General features: G+C 41.2%; 2 protein-coding genes across 3 annotated transcripts; both read right to left on the bottom strand.

The window, feature by feature from the left end:
* Positions 1-987: 987 nt before the first annotated feature.
* On the bottom strand, positions 988-13,172 carry LOC306711520 (EH domain-containing protein 3; the record flags this gene model as incomplete). The annotated part of the gene is made up of 8 exons (XM_079180493.1): positions 988-1,630; positions 1,727-1,891; positions 2,899-3,069; positions 3,582-3,681; positions 3,840-3,981; positions 9,168-9,265; positions 9,888-10,064; positions 12,946-13,172. 8 exons carry the CDS (start codon positions 13,170-13,172, stop codon positions 1,103-1,105), a joined length of 1,608 nt encoding a protein of 535 aa, XP_079036619.1. The 3' UTR covers positions 988-1,102.
* A 2,552-nt stretch (positions 13,173-15,724) lies between these two features.
* On the bottom strand, positions 15,725-21,115 carry il20ra (interleukin 20 receptor, alpha). Of its 2 annotated transcripts, none has more exons than XM_079180397.1 (7): positions 20,816-21,115; positions 19,947-20,085; positions 19,287-19,495; positions 19,014-19,189; positions 18,787-18,931; positions 18,343-18,479; positions 15,725-17,650 (listed from the first exon to the last, which is right to left on the bottom strand). In XM_079180397.1, exons 1-7 carry the CDS (start codon positions 20,862-20,864, stop codon positions 16,643-16,645), a joined length of 1,863 nt encoding a protein of 620 aa, XP_079036523.1. In that variant the 5' UTR covers positions 20,865-21,115; the 3' UTR covers positions 15,725-16,642. The 2 variants fall into 2 exon arrangements, with proteins under 2 accessions (XP_079036523.1, XP_079036524.1); XM_079180398.1 differs by having other exon boundaries at positions 19,947-20,070.
* Positions 21,116-21,447: the final 332 nt, after the last annotated feature.

Below are 21,447 nucleotides of genomic sequence, written 5' to 3'. Positions count from 1 at the left end.
TGAATAATAAGTAACAACCCACTGAATACTCCCAACTCAGCAGCCTGTGAGATGCTTAAGACTTAATACATACACGTTACAAATAATAACACTGATACATGTGGTCATATGCATACATACAGAAGGTGAATGTCAACACATTCCACATTCAAAGTCAGCACAATACATTTATACTGAGGATGTCTGAACACTCCAAACAATACCCCATTGTATAGGTCCATATTATAGTCACAGTATTTCCAAACATGTGAATGATATTTCGAACAATGTATGAATCATAAAAGAGACAAACCACTTGTCATTCTTAATTTTCCCCCACACTTGTTTCCCATTAAACCAGGCGCTACAGTAAATGATGGCGATGTTATCAAGATCTGCGTGTCACATTTCAAAATTGTAAGAAGTGGATGTAGGGCATTTTTCTTTTTATAATAATTACACTCCTATAGTTACACTCCTCTGGTTACACATCATATAACCAGAATTGTGTTTATATTTGTGTGTGTGTGTGTGTGTGTGTGTGTCCGCGCTTCTACACGTTGGTTTGTGTATTCTCAAGCGACCTGACAGGAAACCCTTAAAAAGGAAATCTTCCTTCCAATCAGATATCTTTCTTTTTGTCTTCACATTGTCGAATCTCTCCCATTTTCCTCCAGTAGTTTGGATCACTTTACATTCTCCTGTATTCCAGTGTTTCTCGTTTCAGATTTTTTTTATTTGCTTTTCTTTACTAATAACCTTATCAGTCGTCCTAACATCTCTAACACCCGTCCTACCTAACAGCTCCCAATATCTCACCCTGAAATACAAAAGAGGGCACTTGTCTTGATGGAAAGACACTCATGAGGATTTTCTTCCGTGGTGAAAGCCATTTCAGTACTGCAGAAATGTATCATTTCAATCCACATGCTAACAGTACATTAGCAATAATTATCACTTTATTTTTAATTGAATGAAACTGAACATTTTGCTGTAATATTTGCCTCTTAGCAGTTGGAAATGGGGTACATTTTTTTGCTATAATGCTACAGGAATGTGACTATTTTAATTGGGGTAAGTCTACTTACAGGTTTTGGGGGCAGGGGATGATGTAATCTTACATTTACTCAGGTATTTTCCTCTTAGAAGGAGGAACCAGGTGTGCAGGCAGCTCCGATGGCAGTTCATGTCCCTCCAGCTTCACTTTTATCAGGTGATTGGCCAACGCAAACTCCTCATCATCAAGCATCCCGTCCTTATCGATGTCGGCCAGCTTCCAGATCTTTCCCAGCACCGTGTTGGGCAGTTTTGACTTCACCATCTCCCTCTTGGCGTTGGCTCCAGTCACCTTCCCGTTGACGGGGGACAACGTGTAGAAAATCTCGTCGTAAGCCGGTTTGTCTCGAGTGACGACCCAGTCGGCTTCGTCGATGCCTTCGCCGGCCCCTTCGCCGTACCCGTGGCCAAACGGGCCGTCCAATGTGCCGTCGAAGGCGCCGCCCTTCACGACCGGGTTGGGACGCTGGTTTTCTTCTTGGCGCACCAGCACCATCAGGCCAGCGATGTCGTGGGCCAGCATGTCGTCCACCGCCTCCAGGAGTTTGGGTTTCAGAGGCTGGAATTTGTTGAGATCCTGAGAATTGAGTTGGTCCTGAAGGAGACAATACAGAAAAAAAAATATCACAAGTTCAGATCTCATCTTTCTAATCCCTCTATCTATGAATCTACACAGCTCTTCCCCGTTTACCTGCATCTTCTTCAGACTAGGAAAATCTCCGGGTGATATCTGATGCTCTCGTTCGATGCGTTTGTAAATATCTCCAAGACTGACGATCAGTTCTTTCTTCTTGTTCTCCTTCCCAAACACAGCGGGCATCTCTTTCTTCAGTGCGCTGATGATGAAGGCATGGACCTGCACGGTGAGAGTGAAAGCTCATTTACTCAACGGAAAACGTATAGCAAGTAAGCAAGTCGGCCTCTTAAAAGTTCTTGTATTTTAAAGTTGTAATCCTTTTAGGGAAAATTCCAACCTTTGATGTGGATGTTGCTGGTAAATGCAGTCGATTGAGGGAATAAATCCCCCAGTGCGTGCTATATTGACCAAAATCTGTTGTTCTTCCTGCATCCTGCTCCGAACATTTATGAAGACTATCGTTAAATCAACTGGGACAAAGGATTTCACCATTTCACTCATACTTGCTTTGTTTTAATCACTGTCTCATCCTCAACCTTCATTGTAATAATCCTAATAAACATGAAACTAACATTGTAATTGGAGTCTGGGGACACTTAACACTCCTTTAACCAGATTAGTCACACAGCACAGCATATAACTACACATAGCAAACGTAACGGGAAAAAACATTTCTGTTATGTTGCCGTGGTGACATTTTTTTGTGGGTTTCCCTGAATCCACCTTGTGTCCTTGAAGCTCATCACAATACAAACACACACACACACACACCCATCAGCTGTCAGACAGGAAAGGACGCTCATCTCTCGGTTTGATGAATCTGTGTGTGTACTTGAGTGTGTGAGTGTGTGTGTGTGTGTGTGTGCATCCTCAGCGTTTCCTCGAGCTACAACAGGCAGTGGCCTGTCGCCTGTCATACCTGAGTTCCTGTGCGGAGAGGAAACAGGAAACAATTCACTCAGAGGAGAATGACCACACTTGTCTGGCTCTATTGGTTCTGTGAGAGCGACAAGCTTTTTCTGTCAAGGTTAACAGCTGGCGAGTGAGTGATGGGAAGAATAAATAAGGAAACACACACACACACACACACACGCACACGCACACGTGCTTAAAATATACACTCGTCAAATAACATCCCAAGAGAAAAAAATTCCCCTCTTGCTGCCGTTAGTCAGCAAGCCGTCGCAGATTCTCCATCAACGTGTGTCCTCTCATTTGTGCTTTACCTTGGCCAGTCTTGCCCTCTTGATCAGGTCGTTGAGTTTTCTGAGCGCTGCGTTCCTCGGTAGAGACTGAATGTCCTTAAATAAATCCTGCTCCTCTGCTTCGAACAGCTTCCTGTTGTCTGGAATCAACAGAGGGTGGGACCAAAACGAGCCGATGTAGACGCGGATCACCTGTCAGCGAGGGAGACGGACAGAAAATCAACAAGACAAAAAGACATAAAAAAGGCACAATTCAGCCAATAGCATCTCATGGTTGACTCTTAAAGGCAGTTCAGTTTGTTGGTACACAACCCAATAATACACATTATTGTCTACATCAGTCGTTCCCAGTCGCCAAATAATATTTCTGAATTTCTTCCATCATCTTTTAACATTTATATCTGCAGTAACACTCTGAGCCTGTATTGTAGCCTACCTATAACTTTGAATCTAAAATGAAACATTCTGTTTGTAAATTAAACAAATGAGATAACTGATAATTTCGCTCTTCTCACGATTTATAGATCAAGCCTGTTGTGAACTGGGTCGAAAACACTGATCTATACACTATTCAATCATTTCAAAATGTGGTGTTTTATAGATGAAGTCGAGGTATAAACAGAGGTGCATTACATCCACAACAAGCATCAGGACGACCAGTGAGTGTAGAAACGTTAAACCCAAACTCCTCCTGCTTACTATACCTCTGGGGTGTTGACTATTTTCCCCAGTGACCACATCAGGGCACCGTACACTCTCATCAACTGCTGGGTCTCTATCTGATCAGCCTTGTTCAGCACAACCCTGCCAAAAACAACAAGAGAGAACAGTGTTCATGTTTACTGAAAACAAAGCGCTGCTGACAACATAGTGTTGATACGAATGTAGAAAGAGAACAACTATTCTCGTCTCTTTTGTGTAGAACTGGATACGTCCGTAAGTCAAAGCAAACACTGCAGTACCGGATCTTGTCTTCGTGGTTCTTCAGGGCTTTTATCACCTCTGAGAATTCGTCAGAGATGTCCAGTTTGTGGGCGTCAAACAGTAATATGATCCTGTCCACTCGCTCTGCAAACCACTCCAACACAGCTGCAAAGTCATAGCCTGAGAGGAGGAGGATCCAAGAAAGACGTTAGGTTTTCAATTAGGAAAGACGGGAAGGTTTAGTTAAAAAAAAGAGAGACTGTGAGAGAAAGAGATAATTCATTGTGTATCCTTTTGACTTCCTGTTTCTTTGATCCCATCCCATACAAAATATGCATTTAAATTCATCCTACTTTTCAGGAACAGGTCAGTCCACTGAGTTTTTGGTGAAGATGTTCATATAATAAGAACATTCTGTATAATCCATGAACTGAGCCATGAACAACAGCTGTGATGTTGCAATTTTCCAAAGAAGAAACTATTACAATGGCTTCAGGTCATAGAGGCAATACGAAGGACAAATTACCACATGCTGGGAGGAAAGAATGTCTGTTTACAGATGGAGGCGGTTCTGCCAGGGCTCAACTAAGTGGCGTTTTAAAACAAAATAATGAGGGGGGAAACCAAAAACAATGATATTTTATTGTCTTACTTGTTGGCTCAGATGTGTTTGTGGGAAATGCAATCATGGCGGTAACGAACGCTCGAATGAGTGCACGAATGGGTTAATGCCTCCATACTGCATGAATAAATGAATGAATGATTAAGTCTGTCCGCAGGAATACATCATTGCCTCCTTTGACTTTCTATCCTACTCAAGGGCAAAACCGATGCTTGCATGGATAAATTCCACAGGATATGAGAGGAGAACAAAGAACAAAAGGACAGAACGAAGGATTAGTGAGCTAAAGTTTCCAAACAACACTGAAATACGCATAAGAGATGCAGATTCAATGGTGAACCTGCTACCGCTGAGATTATGGGAGAGAAACTAGGAGGCATTTGCTGTCAATTGATAGTAAGAAGCTTTATGTTAATACAGTGAATGTCAAATACATTTTACAAAGAGCATGTGGCTGAACTGCTGCTCCTCCCAGAAGAGGAATCGTAATACTCAAGATATACGAGTTCCACAATGGCTATGTGTATTTATGTATATTTATTCTTGTGCTGATGCCTCAAAGGCTACTTTACCAGCAATTATTAAAAAACGGTTTTGTTGAGTGTTCAATAATTCCTCACTGGGGTGTGAGCAAAGGTTTGGCAGCTGTTGCAATAAGTATGTAGAACATGGAAATTGGTTTTAGCTGTGTCTTCCTGTCCTAAATGAGCACAGCTGAGAGGAGACGGAGGACACACGGCTGCTTGAGCAAAGCTGTGGAGGGTTAAGAGAGAACGAGAGAGAGATACCTTGACATTTTGAATTTTAGTGGATCATTCTTCACAGGAAGCACTTTTCACATGATGTGGGGAAAAACAAGACTGAAGTCTGAAGCTCCACATTCGATAAAGTTGATTGTGGTGAATTTCCATTATCAGGATAACTGTCAATATCGTCACGTGTGTGACTTGAACAAGCTGTCTAAGACGCTATCATGGTAGAGAAGTGAAAAATAGAGCCTGATTTTAAAAAAAAATACAGGAATTGTCAAGTGAGAAAGAACAGACTCACATAATGTTGCTCGTCTATTTTATTTATTTATCCTTTATTTATGCAGATAAACCTTATGATTTCTTGGTTTTTCATAAAAAAGATTGTTCAATAAAAAATAATTCATTTATTTCTTAACAGAATGTAAAGTAAAGTGATTACAGTATGTTTTTTAGTACATTTTGATGATTATCGGGATAATTTCGTGAATCGTAATTATTTCGGTCAGTAAAATAAGTTAAGTTAAGTTAAAGGGATAAAATAAACGATCAAGTGTATTTTTGGGAGGCTCATGAATACCCAGACTCATTTTTTCAGTTTCTTATAAATTATGTACAGAGATAATAATTATGTCTAAGGATGACAGAGTAATGCTGTTGGAGTATCAATATCATCAAATTGAGAGGCCTTACTTAGAAAATGAGTTTAAATTTGTTCCCCAAAATATCATTTTGTCTTAGTTGTGGAAATTTAGCTTTAGGACTCCAAATATCCAAAAGAAATGTCACTAAAATACATCCATTAGTTGAGATATGTCATGGACAAAAATGTTCATCAAAATGAAAATATTAAACTCATTAAATTCATCCTCTCCGGATCATGAATATAAACCTCACAGCATCTGGAAAGTAATTACTGAAATATCCTTCCGAGTAAAAACCTAAAAGGAAACAGACACATATGACAAATCTATATAAAATATACATCTGGTTAGCCAACAAGGTAAACTTTTTTTCCCCCAAACCATGTGACAAGAGTCTGATGAAGAACGTGTAGCAGTCCATAAATTCTTCAAAGTATCACTTTAATTAGCCTTTTTGTAGCTGGTTGATGCTCAGGTTTATTATCTACAATACCTCCATATTGACATCTATGTAGGCTGCTATAGCCCGACTCCACATCTGGACACACACACAAAAATAAATACAGACATTGAAGATTATTGATGAAAACAATGCAACGGGGTGGAAGAAAACATATGATGGCATGAAGAGACACACAACATACAGATGAAGCATGAAAACATGACGTGCAAAAGACAAAAGGATGGGATGAAAAGAAAACGAACACACAAACAAAAGCCTCACCGTGCAACACAGCTGTGCTGACTCAGTAGATGTCGAGTTTAACCTGCGTTTTGTTTTTATATCCAACAGACAACCGCGGGGTCACACCTCACTGTGCTGTTTATTTGGTTTGACGAGACGTTCGCGGGACACTTTGACCGAACAAATAGAAAGTAAAACGGAGCCGATGTGGGTCTGCTTCAATTAAACTTCTTCCGATTGTGCTGACAGATGTTAACTGTTGATTCTCCACAGAAAAGCTGCAGACAGAAACGTTCTCATGACAAACGGTAATCCAGACCCAACCCTGCTATGAAGTCATGCGCTGAACTCGATGACCAGAATATGTTCCTTGTTTCTATTTAGCCTTTGTAACTTCATAAGTATATTTGTACATTTCATCACGTCAACACTCTGAATTTTAGATACTGTCCAGAGGAAATACTGCCTCGGGTGAGGATAGGAAAACAAACAAAAATTGCATGAAAAAAACCTTCATAGTCAAAGCATGAAAAATCATTGACTTATAATAACTAAATGGTGATATTGATGCTCTTCATGGCCTTTACGCCTGAACTGCAGGTAAATGCTATTGAGTCAAGACCTGTTACGACCAAGTACAGCTCTATTGATACTGTCACAGTGTTGTGTATTGATAAAAGCACCGTTACAACACAACATATTTATAGTGTTTAGATGTAGAGTCGATCATGAATGCCAGCCTCCCTATGTTTAGTTTGTGTTGTTAAATCGTTCAACATACGAGGGATGCAACGATCCGATTTATTCAGTCCTGATACCGAAACCTGGGCTGTGTGCCTCACTGTGTGGAATTGATTGGGATTATTCTTCTCATGTGTAAGGCCTGTGTCTACACATCTACTCCCACAAACAGGCTTTTTGGTCTTTGTTATATTGGTTTCTGTCTGACATATAAAGCTCAGCATGGACAGACCGAGCCAAAACAAGCATCACTTTCATTTTCAACATGAAGCGCTTAGAGCGGCCGCCCAAAAAAAGGCCTAGCGCTCAGAAAAAAAGACGCTGGGTGCAGCGAATATATGGGCCCCACTTGTGACCGATACCCAATCCAGCTAGTTGAGTCAGTATCGGCCCGATATCGGTACCGGTGCGTGCCTACAACATACAAAACCTTCCTTCTTTGTGATACTGTCAGCACTCACTGATTAATGCACTGTGGTGACAGCCAATAGAGTGGGTAGAAGAGACACAATCAATATGGGCCCAACTTGGTACGAGAAACCTTCAAAACAGAGCTAAATGAACACGAGAGTACAAACAAGGGGAGAGAATAGAGAGACGAGCAGAGGGAGAATTCAAGGATGGACAGTGTAAGAAAGAGTGGGTGAATGTGGGAAAAGTCTAAATAATAGCCGTCTTTTATTATCCCAGCTCTTTTGTTGCATGTTAGCGGTTGGTATGGCAATACCAGCATTTAGCTCCGGGAATGCCAGCCATGCCGGACACACATCAAACTGTAAGAAAGCCCCGAGGAATTCTTGTAAGCCTTTCACACCTACACTTCTCTTCAAACTGTAGTCTCTGCGTTCAGTTCAACACCGCGGCTGGGATCGGCCCACTGCTGGTTCACTCACGTATAATTCAGAATCACAGAGCTTCTATTTCATTATTTCATCTTTAAACATGTTCCCATGAGCTGACCTGGGTGTCAAGAGATAAGCACCAGTGAATAATCAAATTGAGATAATTGGGTTTTTGTGTAAAAAGATGGGATGCATCAAGAAACAATGTCATCAAATTGAATGGCCATGTGACTCTCTCTCTCTCTCTTTTACATTCATTTCAATTGGCCCTTAAGGTGCAGCTTCCTATATTTTTCTAGTTTGGAAAATTTGTTACAAGTCATAGAAAACATCCTTATTTCCCTCCCTTAATGCAATAAATGAGACATTCCTCTGGTATCTATTATGCCGTCATTTCATAAAATAAACATAGCGTCTGTTTGTCTTTGCAATTTGATCACACTCAAAATTCAGAGTGTCTTGTTTCCTCAGTTCTTTTTCACAAAAACCTGAGTAATTGTAGTTAACGTGATAAATGTATCATGTCTCTAGTGATTCTGGGGGTTTTCCAAAATGTGCAAATGATATATATAGAGCGGCCTGCTACAAATAACATGTCCAAGCATTTCATGTGTTGTTTTTCTCAATGAATGAAAGTTGTCGACCCAGTAAAACTCACTAAGGAATGAATTGTAAACAAAGGGAAATCTAACAGTCCCTAGAATGATGTTCTGAACAGTACTGAACTGTAGTGTTCAAAATGTTAAATTTGAACACACACACACACACACACACACACACACACACACACACACACAGACAGAGAGATAGAGAGACAGCGAGAGAGAGAGAACATTTCAAAGCTCATCTTTTCGTCGCCGCTTCCTGTTCTTTGAAATGAATGAAGCATAATCCTCCTGATAGCTAAAAGCTCAAATAAACACACACACATCCAAAGGAAATGCTGACATCGTAGTTCAGAGTTCAGTGGGACTATAGGGGGCTGCAGCTGAATGGGTCCAGTGAACGAGCGCTGACACACATTCACACTCATTAACATAAACAGAGGAAGGTAAAAAAGAAAAGAGAGAGAAAGAGTCTTACCTCGACTGATTCTCTGTTTCTCTCCTGACAGAATCCCTGGTGTGTCAATCACACTGATGCTTTCCAGCACTGGGTTAGGCAGCTGGGCACACACAAACCTAAAACACACACACACACACACACACACACACACACACACACACACACACAGGAGAGGAGAGGAGAGGAGAGTTGAAAGAAACCGGACAGAAGTGTAAAAACGTTTTAACAACAAACATCGTCCCACACCAGGTCTCTTCCTCCCTCTCACCTCCTTCTCCGCTATCTCTCTGCCTCCAGCTGGATAAATACTACCAGGTTAGCGGCCATCCCCACTGTGAACCCCACTAATCCCCACTGACAGTCAGCGTTTCTTCTGTCTAGTTTCAGCAGTGGTGGGGCCCTCACAGCGAGGACACTACTGCAAGAGTAAATACTTTTTGCCACTTTTCCTTTACCAGAAGGATGGCTCTGCACAGATGACTGGCTGTGTGTGTGTGTGTGTGTCTCTCTCTCTCTCAAACACACACACAAAGACAGCCATTAAAAAAGGAAAAGCCTGACCAGTGAGCAGAGGGAAATTCAATCACGCAGGAATGTAGAGCTGTGGTGTGGATTTTCACTAGTACTCTCACGCTCCCTTTCTTCTCCCCTACGTCCTCGCAGCCACGGATCTCTTAACAGCATCTGCCATCGGCGCATGTCACCTCGCACTTTGGGAAAGTGTGCAAGTGTGTTTACCTGTTGAGGAATGCGTTTCCAAATGCGTTCAGCTTTCTGAAGGGCTTCTTGGGGTCAACCACCAAAGCGTTGCCGGGGATGACTCCTTCTGTGTCGCCGTGCATCACCGCGATGAAGGAATCTGTGGTGGGTTCGGGGCCGATCCGCATACCGGGAAAATCCTGCTCCAACAGGTAGCTGTAGGTGAGACGTAGCATTACACAAAACAAGGCAAGAGACGAGATGTTTTTAATAAACAATCCTTCCAGAAGATGCTATCCGAGACAATGAACAATAGTGTAGAGGGCATTGTGCGGTGAGGTGTACCGTAGAGTCACATTACAAGACATGAATGACTTTATAAGACATTAGCATTCACTTTTAAAGTAATTGTCTCGGAAGAAAATGATGTTGGCCTTGTATCATTCAGAGTGGACTGAATACTTACGGTCAACTGTAGGCAGCAGCAGGACAGATGTGTGCTACATCTGCAGCTCTAATTAGATTAGAGCTGCAGTGTCTGGATGGTAAGAAGAAATTTTAAAAAAATCACCCAAAAACAGATCTGCCTTGAATTATAAGCTACTGGAACAAAGATTAGGGGGATTTTACATCCTCGTTTGCGTCATAGGCACAAACTCAGCCGTATTGAGTCGATAGTGAGGTACTCAACCACAAGAGCACGGTGACTACTGTCAGTAGTGGCGACTGACATGCTGCAATCTGATAAAATAATAATAAAGAGGAAAGCATCTTGGACTCACTAAAGTGTTCCTAAAGGACAATTACCTTAAACACATGCCTTAATAAGGCTAAAATAAAGAAATGTAGACTGAACATAGAAGACGAATCTGTACAAGAATTTGGTTAAACTCTACCGGTGCCGAAAAAAGTGAACATAGCAGCCTGTTAGACGTTTGTTTTGCTTGCTGAAAAACAGCTGAAGGTGACAAAGGTGAAGAGACAGACAACCATAAATCAAAGTTTAGGCTTTGACCTGTAAAGAAATTCCCCAAACAACTCAAACGTGTTTCGCTGCAAATGGGTTATTATATTAAACTTACAGCTGATGCTGATCTAGGTGTGAAGAGTTGCGTCCCCATCTGTTAATTCTGTGACATCACACATGTTGCAAATTAAGATTAGTGAGTTTCTGTGTGAACGCAGGCCATAAAGAAGAGATTTAGGCAAAAGATTCACGGCTAAAAAAGGCCCATAAATTTAAAGTGTGAGTGTATATGCATTTTAACTGCTGCCAGATGTAAGGATGGTTTACGTATATGTCTTCTCAACACACACACACACACACACACACACACACACACACACACACACACACACACACACCTTGACAGCGGAGTCAGCCGTGCCTGGTAGAGCCATCCCTCTGCACACGTGTTTGTGCAGTGCGTCTGGTGGTCTGTGTGGAGGTTGTGCAATGCATATGCATCTGGCAGATTGTATGTTCAATATGCCGAACGTACTGTATGTATGTATGTATGTATGTGGGGGGAATTCACTTCTCAGCTCACACATTATACCATTTAATCTCTCACATTCCGCGCAGTACGCTGTCAGTGAGATAAGACTGACAATCCACAGGCACAGGCTTCACTAATTGTCAAAGTGAACCTTTTTAGAGGTTTGAAATACCTTCAAAATCACCTTAAAAGGAAAACTTGGATTCTGGGGATAATTAGCTTTTTTAAAGACTAAATAAATCAAATTCAGCCTTAAAAGAAAGACAGGCTCAGATTAATGACCTCTAAATGACCTCCAAAGAAGAGAGATTACACTACCCTCCATGCATCTTCTTTTCCTTTTAGCTGCCAGACATCCATGCACATTTTATGACTTTTTAAATTCCCATAAAGCCAAATGTGTTGTAACTAAACATCATTATTGTAACTTCTCCTTGCAACGTTTCAAAGAGCTGCACTGCTCCCACATCCAGAGTCGCTGCTATATGCAGTGAAAACGATGCAGAACCGAGGGTTACTCAGCAGTTTGTGCATTCTGCATCTTACTGTTACAATGTCCGCGGAGCGGGGGGACATATGGGTGTTGTCATCGGGGAGAGAGTAACAAAAACAGAGGGGGAGAGAGTCAGTGAGAGGAAGAAGAGCGAGCACTGCAGGGATGTCTGCTCTGTCCTGTCTTATAGCAGGAAGTCACTAACAGCATCCTCTCTCTGGCGTTAAAAGGCTTACCCCACTAATTACCCACTATGCTCTGCAAGTGCGTGTGTGTGTGTGTGTGTGTGTGTGTGTGTGTGTGTTTGTGTCAGAGGGGCGAGTCGTTAGTAGCATTCCTGCAGTTCAAAGAGGCCCAACACCCGGCTGCCACACATATACCAATACCGGAGATACTCCAGGTCACACAACTCTGACTAGGGAGTATTATTTTATTACGAAAGAAGTTTATACTAAATCTGAAGTTAAGTTAAGATAGGTGTGCATTTGGCACTCTTGTCCAAAATGACTTAAAATGACTGATAAAACTATCACTGAGGAACGTGTGGCAGGTCTGACGTGATGTCTGTCATGGTAATGAAAGAGTACTTCAGTCAGTTCTAAGCAAGCACACACAGCTTTTGCTTAATTCTTGGCTAAAAACAACAAGCTTTGTTATGTTTGTGGGGCTAATTCTAATCTCCACCTGGTGTTTTATAAAGTAGGTCCCAAGAACAAACCCTAATGTGAAAGATGTCCATCTGTCAGTCTAATCGTACACACACACATATAAAACATATATATATATACACACATATATTACGTTGGCACGCCTGTGTGTGTTGTATTGGCTGTCATATAAACAATTAATGGATTAAATAAAGCTTGCAGAGGTGTGTCTCCTAGTAGTTCAGTTGTGAGTGTTTGTGTGATGACTGGTCTTTCATATTGCTCTTCATGTTTTGTTTTTTTCTATCGCATGAACTCATCTTCCTCTCTCTTGACAAACTTCTTCTGGGAAAAGTCAGTTTGGGTGTGTCGACCTCTCCCTCTCTATCTGTCTGGTGGCCTCGTGTGTGTGTGTGTGTGTGAGTGTGTGTGTGTGTGTGCTCGCTGCTTCTCCTCACCGTATGAAACTCGTCTTGCCGGTGGAGTACTGTCCCACCAGTAAGACCATGGGCTTGTTGTCGAAGTCTGCATCCTCCAGAGCCGGAGAGTGGAACTCGTGGAACTTGTAGCTCTCCTCCAGCGGCAGGAGTTTGGTTTTGTAGAGCTTCTTAAGTCCCTCACTGACGGTCTGGAAGACTTCTGGATCCTTCTTCCTCCTGTCGTCGGTCCCGAGCCAGCTGAACATGGTTGCTTATTGCTTGAGGCTAGTAAAGCCTCTGATAGGTGTAACTTGTCAGAGATGCTGTTTGTCACTAGTGTCCAGGTTACTGCACTATCCTGAAAGGTCTACAAATGTATAAGGTCCTCGAGGGATCAGATACCTGTCCTCACTTATAAGAGGAGAGGAAGAAGAAGCTAAGATCTAACCTAATTAAAAAGCAAAGACCTTAAGATCCACCTTTATCTCCAAACAAGAAAAGATAGTGACATATATTAAAATAGTCAAAGTTATATCTCACATTAGAAAAATATATAATAATTGAAGTCTGTCAGTCTGCCGTGCTTCACTAGAATGGGTGGTGACTGTTGTTGTTGTTATCGATAGCATTAAGGCTTGGTCTGGTGTTATATTAAGCCCAGTTGAAGGTTATTTTCAGTATATTTTGTCTCCGTTAATATAAACAACTAAAAAAGAAAAAAAAGAAATCTAAATTGTTTAATTTTCTGATCGGAATTTAAAGCTGACCCTTCAAATGCGCTCTCATCATCGAGTCCATCGGTCCTCCCCAAGTCCAGGCCACTTCAGCTCCTGGGCCAAACAAAACAAAATAATCGCATTCAATGAGTTTGTTTTCGTGCCCAATCTATTTCACTAAACAAACACGTTGCCCTGTACAAGCCTAAATCATTCCGCTCATGCACAACATCACGTTACCGCTATTCAATTCCGTCCGACAGCGAGCAGAGGAATCCCAAAAATGATGCACCGAGCTGCTGTCAGAGCGCAACCGCCGTTATTGTTCAACGGATCCAGCTCTTCTGCCCACAAAAAAAAAATAAATACACAACAAAATCTCTTCGGGATCAACTATTATGTTGCGTACAAAGAAAAACCCCAAATACGCGAAGCCTGTTTTGCGAGTGCTGTTGGTTATTTTCTGTCAACGCGCAGCGCTGAATGTAGCAGCAGCTGATGTCCTGCAGCTCAATTTAAATGCCGAGTCGAAGGAAACCCGAGCCCGGCGGAAGTGCCCAACGACTGGCAGTAGCTACCGACCCCACCGAGGTCCCGCCCTAGTGATGCGCGAGCTGTGGGAGCTGAAGCGGCACAGGGCGGCGCCATGATGGATGGAGGAGAGACGGAGGAGAGATGGAGGAGCTGCCGCGTAACGACAGCGCGCCACCTAAAGGCACTTGAACGTTACATACATTTTAATATGTCTCTCTCTCTCTCAATTAACAACACAGCGCTTATTTATTATAGGCCTACACTTTAGTTTTCTGTCGACCATTTCATAAAAACTGTAAGTTTGATCCCAAAATAAGAAAGGTGGAATGTAATCAATTAAGTATTTCTTCTTGATGATTTTTACTACATACGACATATATACCAATTTATAAAATAGTTTAAGCAGTAGCATATAAAGCAGGCTATAGCTGCAGCATTAAAGTGTTATACACATGCAACACTAAATATAATACATTAAATACGATTCTGAAATGGGCAATGCTACAAATGAGTAGGACTACTTTTACTTTTGTTACTTAAAGTATATTTTTCTTTTAATACATTTGTACTTTTGAATGCATGGCTCTTACTTGTAATTGAGTATTTCTATACTGCTGCTGTTACGTTTGTACTTAATATGAGGCCTATTTCCAATTTGTGTAACGTTTTACTTGTAATTCACAAAAAGAAAATATATAAAACAGCTACCAGTTTATTTTAAGATTAAGATTTTCCACACAAAACAAGATTTAACAAATAGTATATGATGTATGAAGCAAAACTGTAAAATGCTACTTAATCATGTATGCGTTTTAATCCATTAATGTGGCATAATCATAACTCTCAGGGGCCAATTTTCGTGATTGGGGTTTACAATTTGACCAGCAGATGTCTCTACTCACTCTCTTGTTGCATCTTGTGGAGGCAGGTGACAGGAATGAAAGTTGAAGTTGAACCATGCTTCTATTGTCTGAATATTTTGAAACAGTAGATTCGTCCTGAGAACATGTAAAAGCTGGTAAGTGAGTACAAACCTCTAGCGAGAAAATTGTACACTTTTATCAGAATATTTAGTTAATAACAAAGCAGAACAGAATAGTGAACAAGTTCACTTTATTATCATTTCATTGAGTATACAATAATGTTGTAGTTTTGAAACATACAAAACTATGAAAAACATATTACTGACTTCTTCCCCAGAGTAAAACCATTTCATCAAAATAGATACGACTTCATGCACAGCATCAAACTCAACACCGCATTGCAGATAACAGTTGTGTAAATACAAGAACCTAAAAGTACCTGTAGAGTTTTATAAATTCCTCATACTGTTGCTTTCGATTCATGCAGATTACCAGTGAACAGGAAGAGATTTTACAGAATTTCATTGCCAAAAATGTCCCCAAATGAGACCGTGAGGAAGCACAATGTCGGTAACTTCTGAGTTAAGACAGTCAAAGTGTAAATTTCCTTCAAATAACGTTGAGGTATGACTTAATGTGGGCTGCATGGCAAACAAAAGGAATTAGAAAGAGGAACAACACCGACAAAAGAGTGCAACACTTCCATTATTACATGAAACAATTTATGTAGCTTTCTTTTGAATAACAAACAAAGTGCAAGTGAACTGTGCTTTAATCATCTATATTTTACGCTTGTGTTCATGGAATGCAGACAAACCTGTTGTATAACTTGTAGATGTTACAGCGTTAAAAAAACATCCTGCCAAGCTTCTGAACACCTCGGTAATATTGAACTGCAGACAGTGTTTGGTTGGAAAAAAAGGAAAGAAAATTATGACAGAAAATGAATGTTGCCATTTTATTTTTTTCAAAGGCACAAATAATATTAACACATACTGTCGGTCAGTCAGCTTCATTATTTATAAAATCTCTACTCTGAGTATTAAAAGAATGACGAGTTAAGTGCTGTAGCTTTGACTTCATATATGAACACATTAATCACAATGATAGATACTGTATTTTCTATCTGAACGTCAGTATTTCCTTCATATAACATAGTCAGCAGTGATGGATTTGTATTAAAAGGAATGCTGCAATCACAGGCGGACACAATGAGGAAATAATTACATTATGATTCTCAGACTAAGACTGGAACGGACCTGAAACCTGAAACTACCGACAACTTCTACCGCTAGACAAGTAAACTCGGATGTGTACAGTCACGGAGTATCTGCAGTAAACTGTGATCACAAGTAAACGCCAGAGTAATATTTCTTAGTCGCATTTTTCGTACTACCACTAAATCACTGGAACTCACAAAGATTTTGCAATCTGTCTACAAAAAACATTTCAGGAAGAATACTTTGGATGACGGTTACCCCGAAGAAATGAATTGATTAGTGAGCTAGGTTTTGCTGATCATTTTATATGTATTCTAAATAAAACAATTTAAGTATACATTATAAGTGAAGAAGAAGAGCTTTTTTTTTGTAGTAATGGGGTAAATCTATTGATGAATATCATCTACTCGTCCATCGAGATTACCAAGTTCCATCTGGTGAAAAAGTCATCACCTCCCTCCATCTCCCTCTGTGCCTCTGCCTTTTCCTCGGACCCTTGTCTTACAAACACATTTTCCAACCTCAAATCAACCTCCTCCTCTTCCTCTCCCCCTTTCTCTCGCTGCATCAACCCAGCCATCTGCGGCAACACTAGGCTCCCGGTCTCGGGATTCCAATCAATACAAATATTTGCCTCCTCCTCCTCATCATCATCTTCGTCTATTTTGTGTGCAGAAGCCAGTGTCAGAACACCATAGTCATCTGGTAAGAAATCGGACTGGTCAGAGTGGGAGGTAGGCATGTCTGTGGTGTTCTGACAGGAATAAGCAGAAAGAAGGGGCACCACCTCATTATCTATCTCTCCATCTCTTCTTACTCTCCCCTCTCCATCCATCTCTTTCCCCATTCCTCCCCCCTTTGTCGGTAGATTTAACGGAATTCGGAAGAGGCCAGTTGTGCTTACAAATAAACCAGGAAACTCTCTATCCTTCTCCTCTCCATCCACCTCTCGCATAGTTGCTCCCTGCAAAGGCAGTAACGGTGCCTGAGTTTGCGTCACCAGCCCTGCATGTGCTTGTGTAAGTGTGCTCGTCTGTGTCCGTGTGTGTCCGGCGGAGTGGCCGTCCTCAACCCTCCACTCCTTTTTCTCGTAACTGACTCTGGCTGCGCATTTCTGGTCGTCACCTTTCAGATTATTCCCATCTTCTCCTCTGGTAGCGATTTTAGGAGCAACGCCAACAAACCCATAGTCGACTGACGAATCATCCCAGGGTTCCTCGGGCTCCGGCAGTATTTCGGGCCCCTGGGAGGCGTAGCCTGGTGGGTGATGTGCGAAATGTGGCGGGAACTTGGGGCATGCCGGGTCTGATATTTCGCTTTCTCGTTGTATCTCTTTGATGATGGTGATGACGATGAAGTTGGGTTTCTCCGGGGGAAACGTCAGAACGGGCGGATGAAAAGCAGGCGGGTCCTGGAGGTTGAAAGAGAAGGTGTGTGGCATTAAAAGAATGACCTTTTAGCTTTAGAAACAACTTTCAAATGAACTTTACACACAATAGTCAAAACTGTATTATGGAATTATCACATAAATTAAGTCAAAAACTAAAAACTATCAGCAGAGGCAGAGATATCTTGACTTTTTAGTCCCGAGCATGGGTCAAACACACAAATCACTGCATCCCACTTTGTCTATAACACACCTTTTGTCATGACAAGTAAACTGGTCTTCCCGTGTAAAATTGGTGGAGTGCCTTTTTAACCCTTTAACACAAGTTTTCATTACATTAAAGTTCCAGTAAAACGGAAATCAGAGCTTCTTTAGCTTTTGTACTGTGAGCATTCCCCAGTGAAACAGAATATCTGAGTGGTGTACAGTTACAAGAGGGATTTAAATGAAATCCTTTAAATTTTAATTGAGCCGCTAAAAGGAGGGAGTGCTTAGAATATAGCAACCTGTCAATCACAAGGTAGCAACGTTCTAAAGCATACACAGCTTTATCGTCTATTTTACTCTAAATGTGACCATAATTCACAAAATGAACATCATACTGTCATCAGGTTGGAAACTAGCGAATGAGAACATAAACTCAAGGGAGAAGTGGGGTTTCTGTACAATTGGACTATAAGAGCACTTTATTGTGTAAAAGTGTGTGTATGCATTACCAGTATATATGGGCTCTTCTGTCCTTTCCCCGTCAGGTAGCGATAGAGATGGTAGCCAACCGCCGCCACCATACATAAGCACACAGATGGAACAACAATACCCACAACCACTCTCTGCAGCTGGACAATCACAGGGTCTGGAGGGAGACGGGGAATCAGGAACATGTCACACAAATACAAACAGATGTGTGTAAAAGTACATACAGGAAATACTATGTAAACACCAGGCCGTATCAGAACTCATTGTTTAAAAGCTCAAATCTTCTTCTTTTTTTTCTTTTCATTTTGGAAATGTACCAACTGATTCACCAACAACAAAAGACCGCGGGCACATACGTCATTTTATCTTTGGCTTCTGCCCCGTGTTTAGTCACATTCCTTTCTACCTGTCAAACAGAGAGCTAAATCTTCTCCCTGTCACACAGACACACCTAATGGCCGTACCTTGAGGCGTGGTTATGCAGTGCCATGCTGAAGACTGGCATTGGGCCGGCATGGACAGGAACCTTGTCGTGGCAGAGAAGCAGTACTCTGTATTGTAGTCCATCAGTGGGTATTTGTACGAACTGGAGACCACTGGGACATGGAGCTACAAACAGACATGCACAAAGATGCTTGATTTACCTGTCTGTGCCAGGAGGGTGGGACAAGTTTTACATATTTGTACTCACTGTTGTGCCGCGATGGTGGTTTTCAATGGAGAGGTTGTAAGTCATCTGGGGGTATAGTGTTGCCATGGACGTCACTGGGGTGTGGTTGTTAGACTGATATCTCATTGGTCCCATCAGAGTGATGATGGCGTTGCTGTCCTCTATTTCCACAGAAACCAGTGGAGGGCCAAAACTAGCTATACAGATAGAGCAAAATGTTTAGTTTTTCAAGTCGGAATGTTAACTAGCCTTCCCATGTGTGTCACTTTTAGACAGAATGTCACTTTAACTTACTGTCCGTCTTTGGATCGAATCTCTTCCGTGTCCAGGCCAACGCGGAGATTGCTCCCCGAGTCACAGCACGAACCCTGGCATGGTATCCCTGCTCCAGATCCCACGTCTCATTGCTCAGATCACACCAGCTCCGCACTATTTTAGTACACCGCCGCACCGCCCTCCAGTTCACCTTTCTTCCTTTGCTGCCTTCCACGCTGTCCCCGTAGCTGAGAAAGACAGAGCAGACCCACATAGATCAGACGATGGCTGAGTCCCTGCACAAGCTGGGAGGATATAATGGAGGGAGTGAGCTCAAAACACATTCATTTCCTTGTGCATTTCCCCCTCAAGCAAGGAGCTTCAGCTTACACAAGTTATTCGTTAGATCTAGTTACTTTTTCTTTTGTTTTTTTTGTCTTCGTCTCTTTTCTTCGCTTCTTTTTGTTTATAACTTCCTTTGAGAATTGCTGAAGAGCGGCCTATATGAAAACATTAGTTTCATTTTTAACCAGGTAAAGTCCAACGTAGTTACAGTAATGCGCCAAAAAGGAAAGAACTTAAAGTATATGCAACTGGAAGACAATACATTTGTTCTGAGGGTCACTTCAGTTAAATAAACTAATTTAATTCGGGTTTTTTAATTTGTTTTTTGATTTAAAGTCTAAAATCTTTACTTACATGGCATACTCCACTCTAAAGTGTGTGTCATCCAGTGTGCCATTTCCTGGGATCCATTGCAGCACATTCCTCAGATTGACTGAGTAGAAGGTCACATTGACTGGGCTGGGGAGCGAGGAGGAGACTGAGGAGAAAGAGGCTAAGAATGATAAGAGACACATTTAATATAAACTCATGTTTGTCATCGGAATTTCGAACAGTTTCTCGTTAGCAGATTTCTTCTTTTTTTTTCGCAGACTGGTGAACTGACTTCCTCTTTTATTTACATTATCACAAAAGTACTTGTTAATAATCTTGTGCTGTGATACTATTGGCTTCTCATAAAACACAATAAAATATAAAGGAGTAAGTTAATCAATGCCTTGGCAACTATGTGCATAGTAACAGTGGCTAGAGCTGATGTTTACTTAATATGAATCAATAAAGTCTTTATTATTGTGTCATGCATGTAATATGGCAATCCTGCAGGGGCTTAGAAGACACCATAAATGAATTTTTTTCTTAACAATATTTGCGTAATGTTTCCAATGCAGGTTGTAAATATGAAACGCTTTGTGCTGAGATTGCCTTTTTTAATTGGATATTTGGGTTAATTGGCCTATTGGGTAAACATCATAAATCTACCTGGACAAAGAATGAGCCCTAATAAATCACATCTGCTCCACAGTGAGTGTCAGGTCAGTCAATTATTTATTGAATCTGCACATTTCACTCGATGCCATATTCAAAGCCTAAAAAGTAGTTTAATTATACTTCATTTAACTTTAGCTGCTACTTACAGTCAATCAACCTAACGTAAATAATTGGTAAAAGAGCAGATACGGAAAAACAACAATAGTACTCATAATGTTAGTTAAATGCAGTCATACCTGTACAGTGCAGAGCTCCGAGGTAGAGAAAGGTTAACACTGTCCACATCGCTGTAAGGAGCGCTCATGTTTTCACAATTTCACAAGAAACAACAACATTTCCGACCCTCCGGCAGCAGCCGCGCATTGGCCTGGAAACTCCGTAAACTTCCTCAGACAAAAACACCCGTCAGTGGTCCGATAATCCCCAAACGATCAAAATAAATTAGCTAAAACAAACAAAACACGTTCAGAGCGGATTAAGTCGGAATGGTTGTCCCTCAACGACAGCTACTGTAATGAACACTTGGCGTGCTTCCGCGTGTGAGGAAGGAATGTGACCTCACCTGTTTGTGCACATTACACATGTTCAAGTGACTGCGTATATCATAATATAAGGAAGACTCGTAGCCTAGCATACGTATGTAAAAGTAATACTGTGTAAAGAACAAACAAAAAAACATTAAAAAAAAGTCCTGCAAACGTAAAAAATACTCGTTAACCAAATGGAACCAAAATTATGTATTAGTCGTCTTGTTGGAGCGAAGTATTCGTTAGTCTAATATTGGCTATAACAGCAGAGTTGAGTAGTTTGATACATAAGAATGCAACATATTTTCGTTCATGTTTGTATGTAGTATAGTATGTTGTTT

This window comes from Pholis gunnellus (genome assembly GCF_910591455.1).
Source record: "Pholis gunnellus genome assembly, chromosome: 19".
NCBI classification, from domain to species: domain Eukaryota; kingdom Metazoa; phylum Chordata; class Actinopteri; order Perciformes; family Pholidae; genus Pholis; species Pholis gunnellus.
The sequence above is the reverse complement of the archived record's forward strand: the minus strand, read 5'-3'. Positions and strand labels throughout refer to the sequence as shown.

What these genes read in the sequence shown, in the direction of transcription:
- il20ra (XM_079180397.1), bottom strand. Translation starts at nt 20,864, where the DNA reads ATGTGGACAGTGTTAACCTTTCTCTACCTCGGAGCTCTGCACTGTACA. An exon ending in TTTAGAGTGGAGTATGCCAT is followed by an intron (nt 19,496 to 19,946) that starts GTAAGTAAAGAT and finishes TGTCTTTCTCAG; the next exon opens with CTACGGGGACAGCGTGGAAG. An exon ending in ATTCGATCCAAAGACGGACA is followed by an intron (nt 19,190 to 19,286) that starts GTAAGTTAAAGT and finishes CTATCTGTATAG; the next exon opens with CTAGTTTTGGCCCTCCACTG.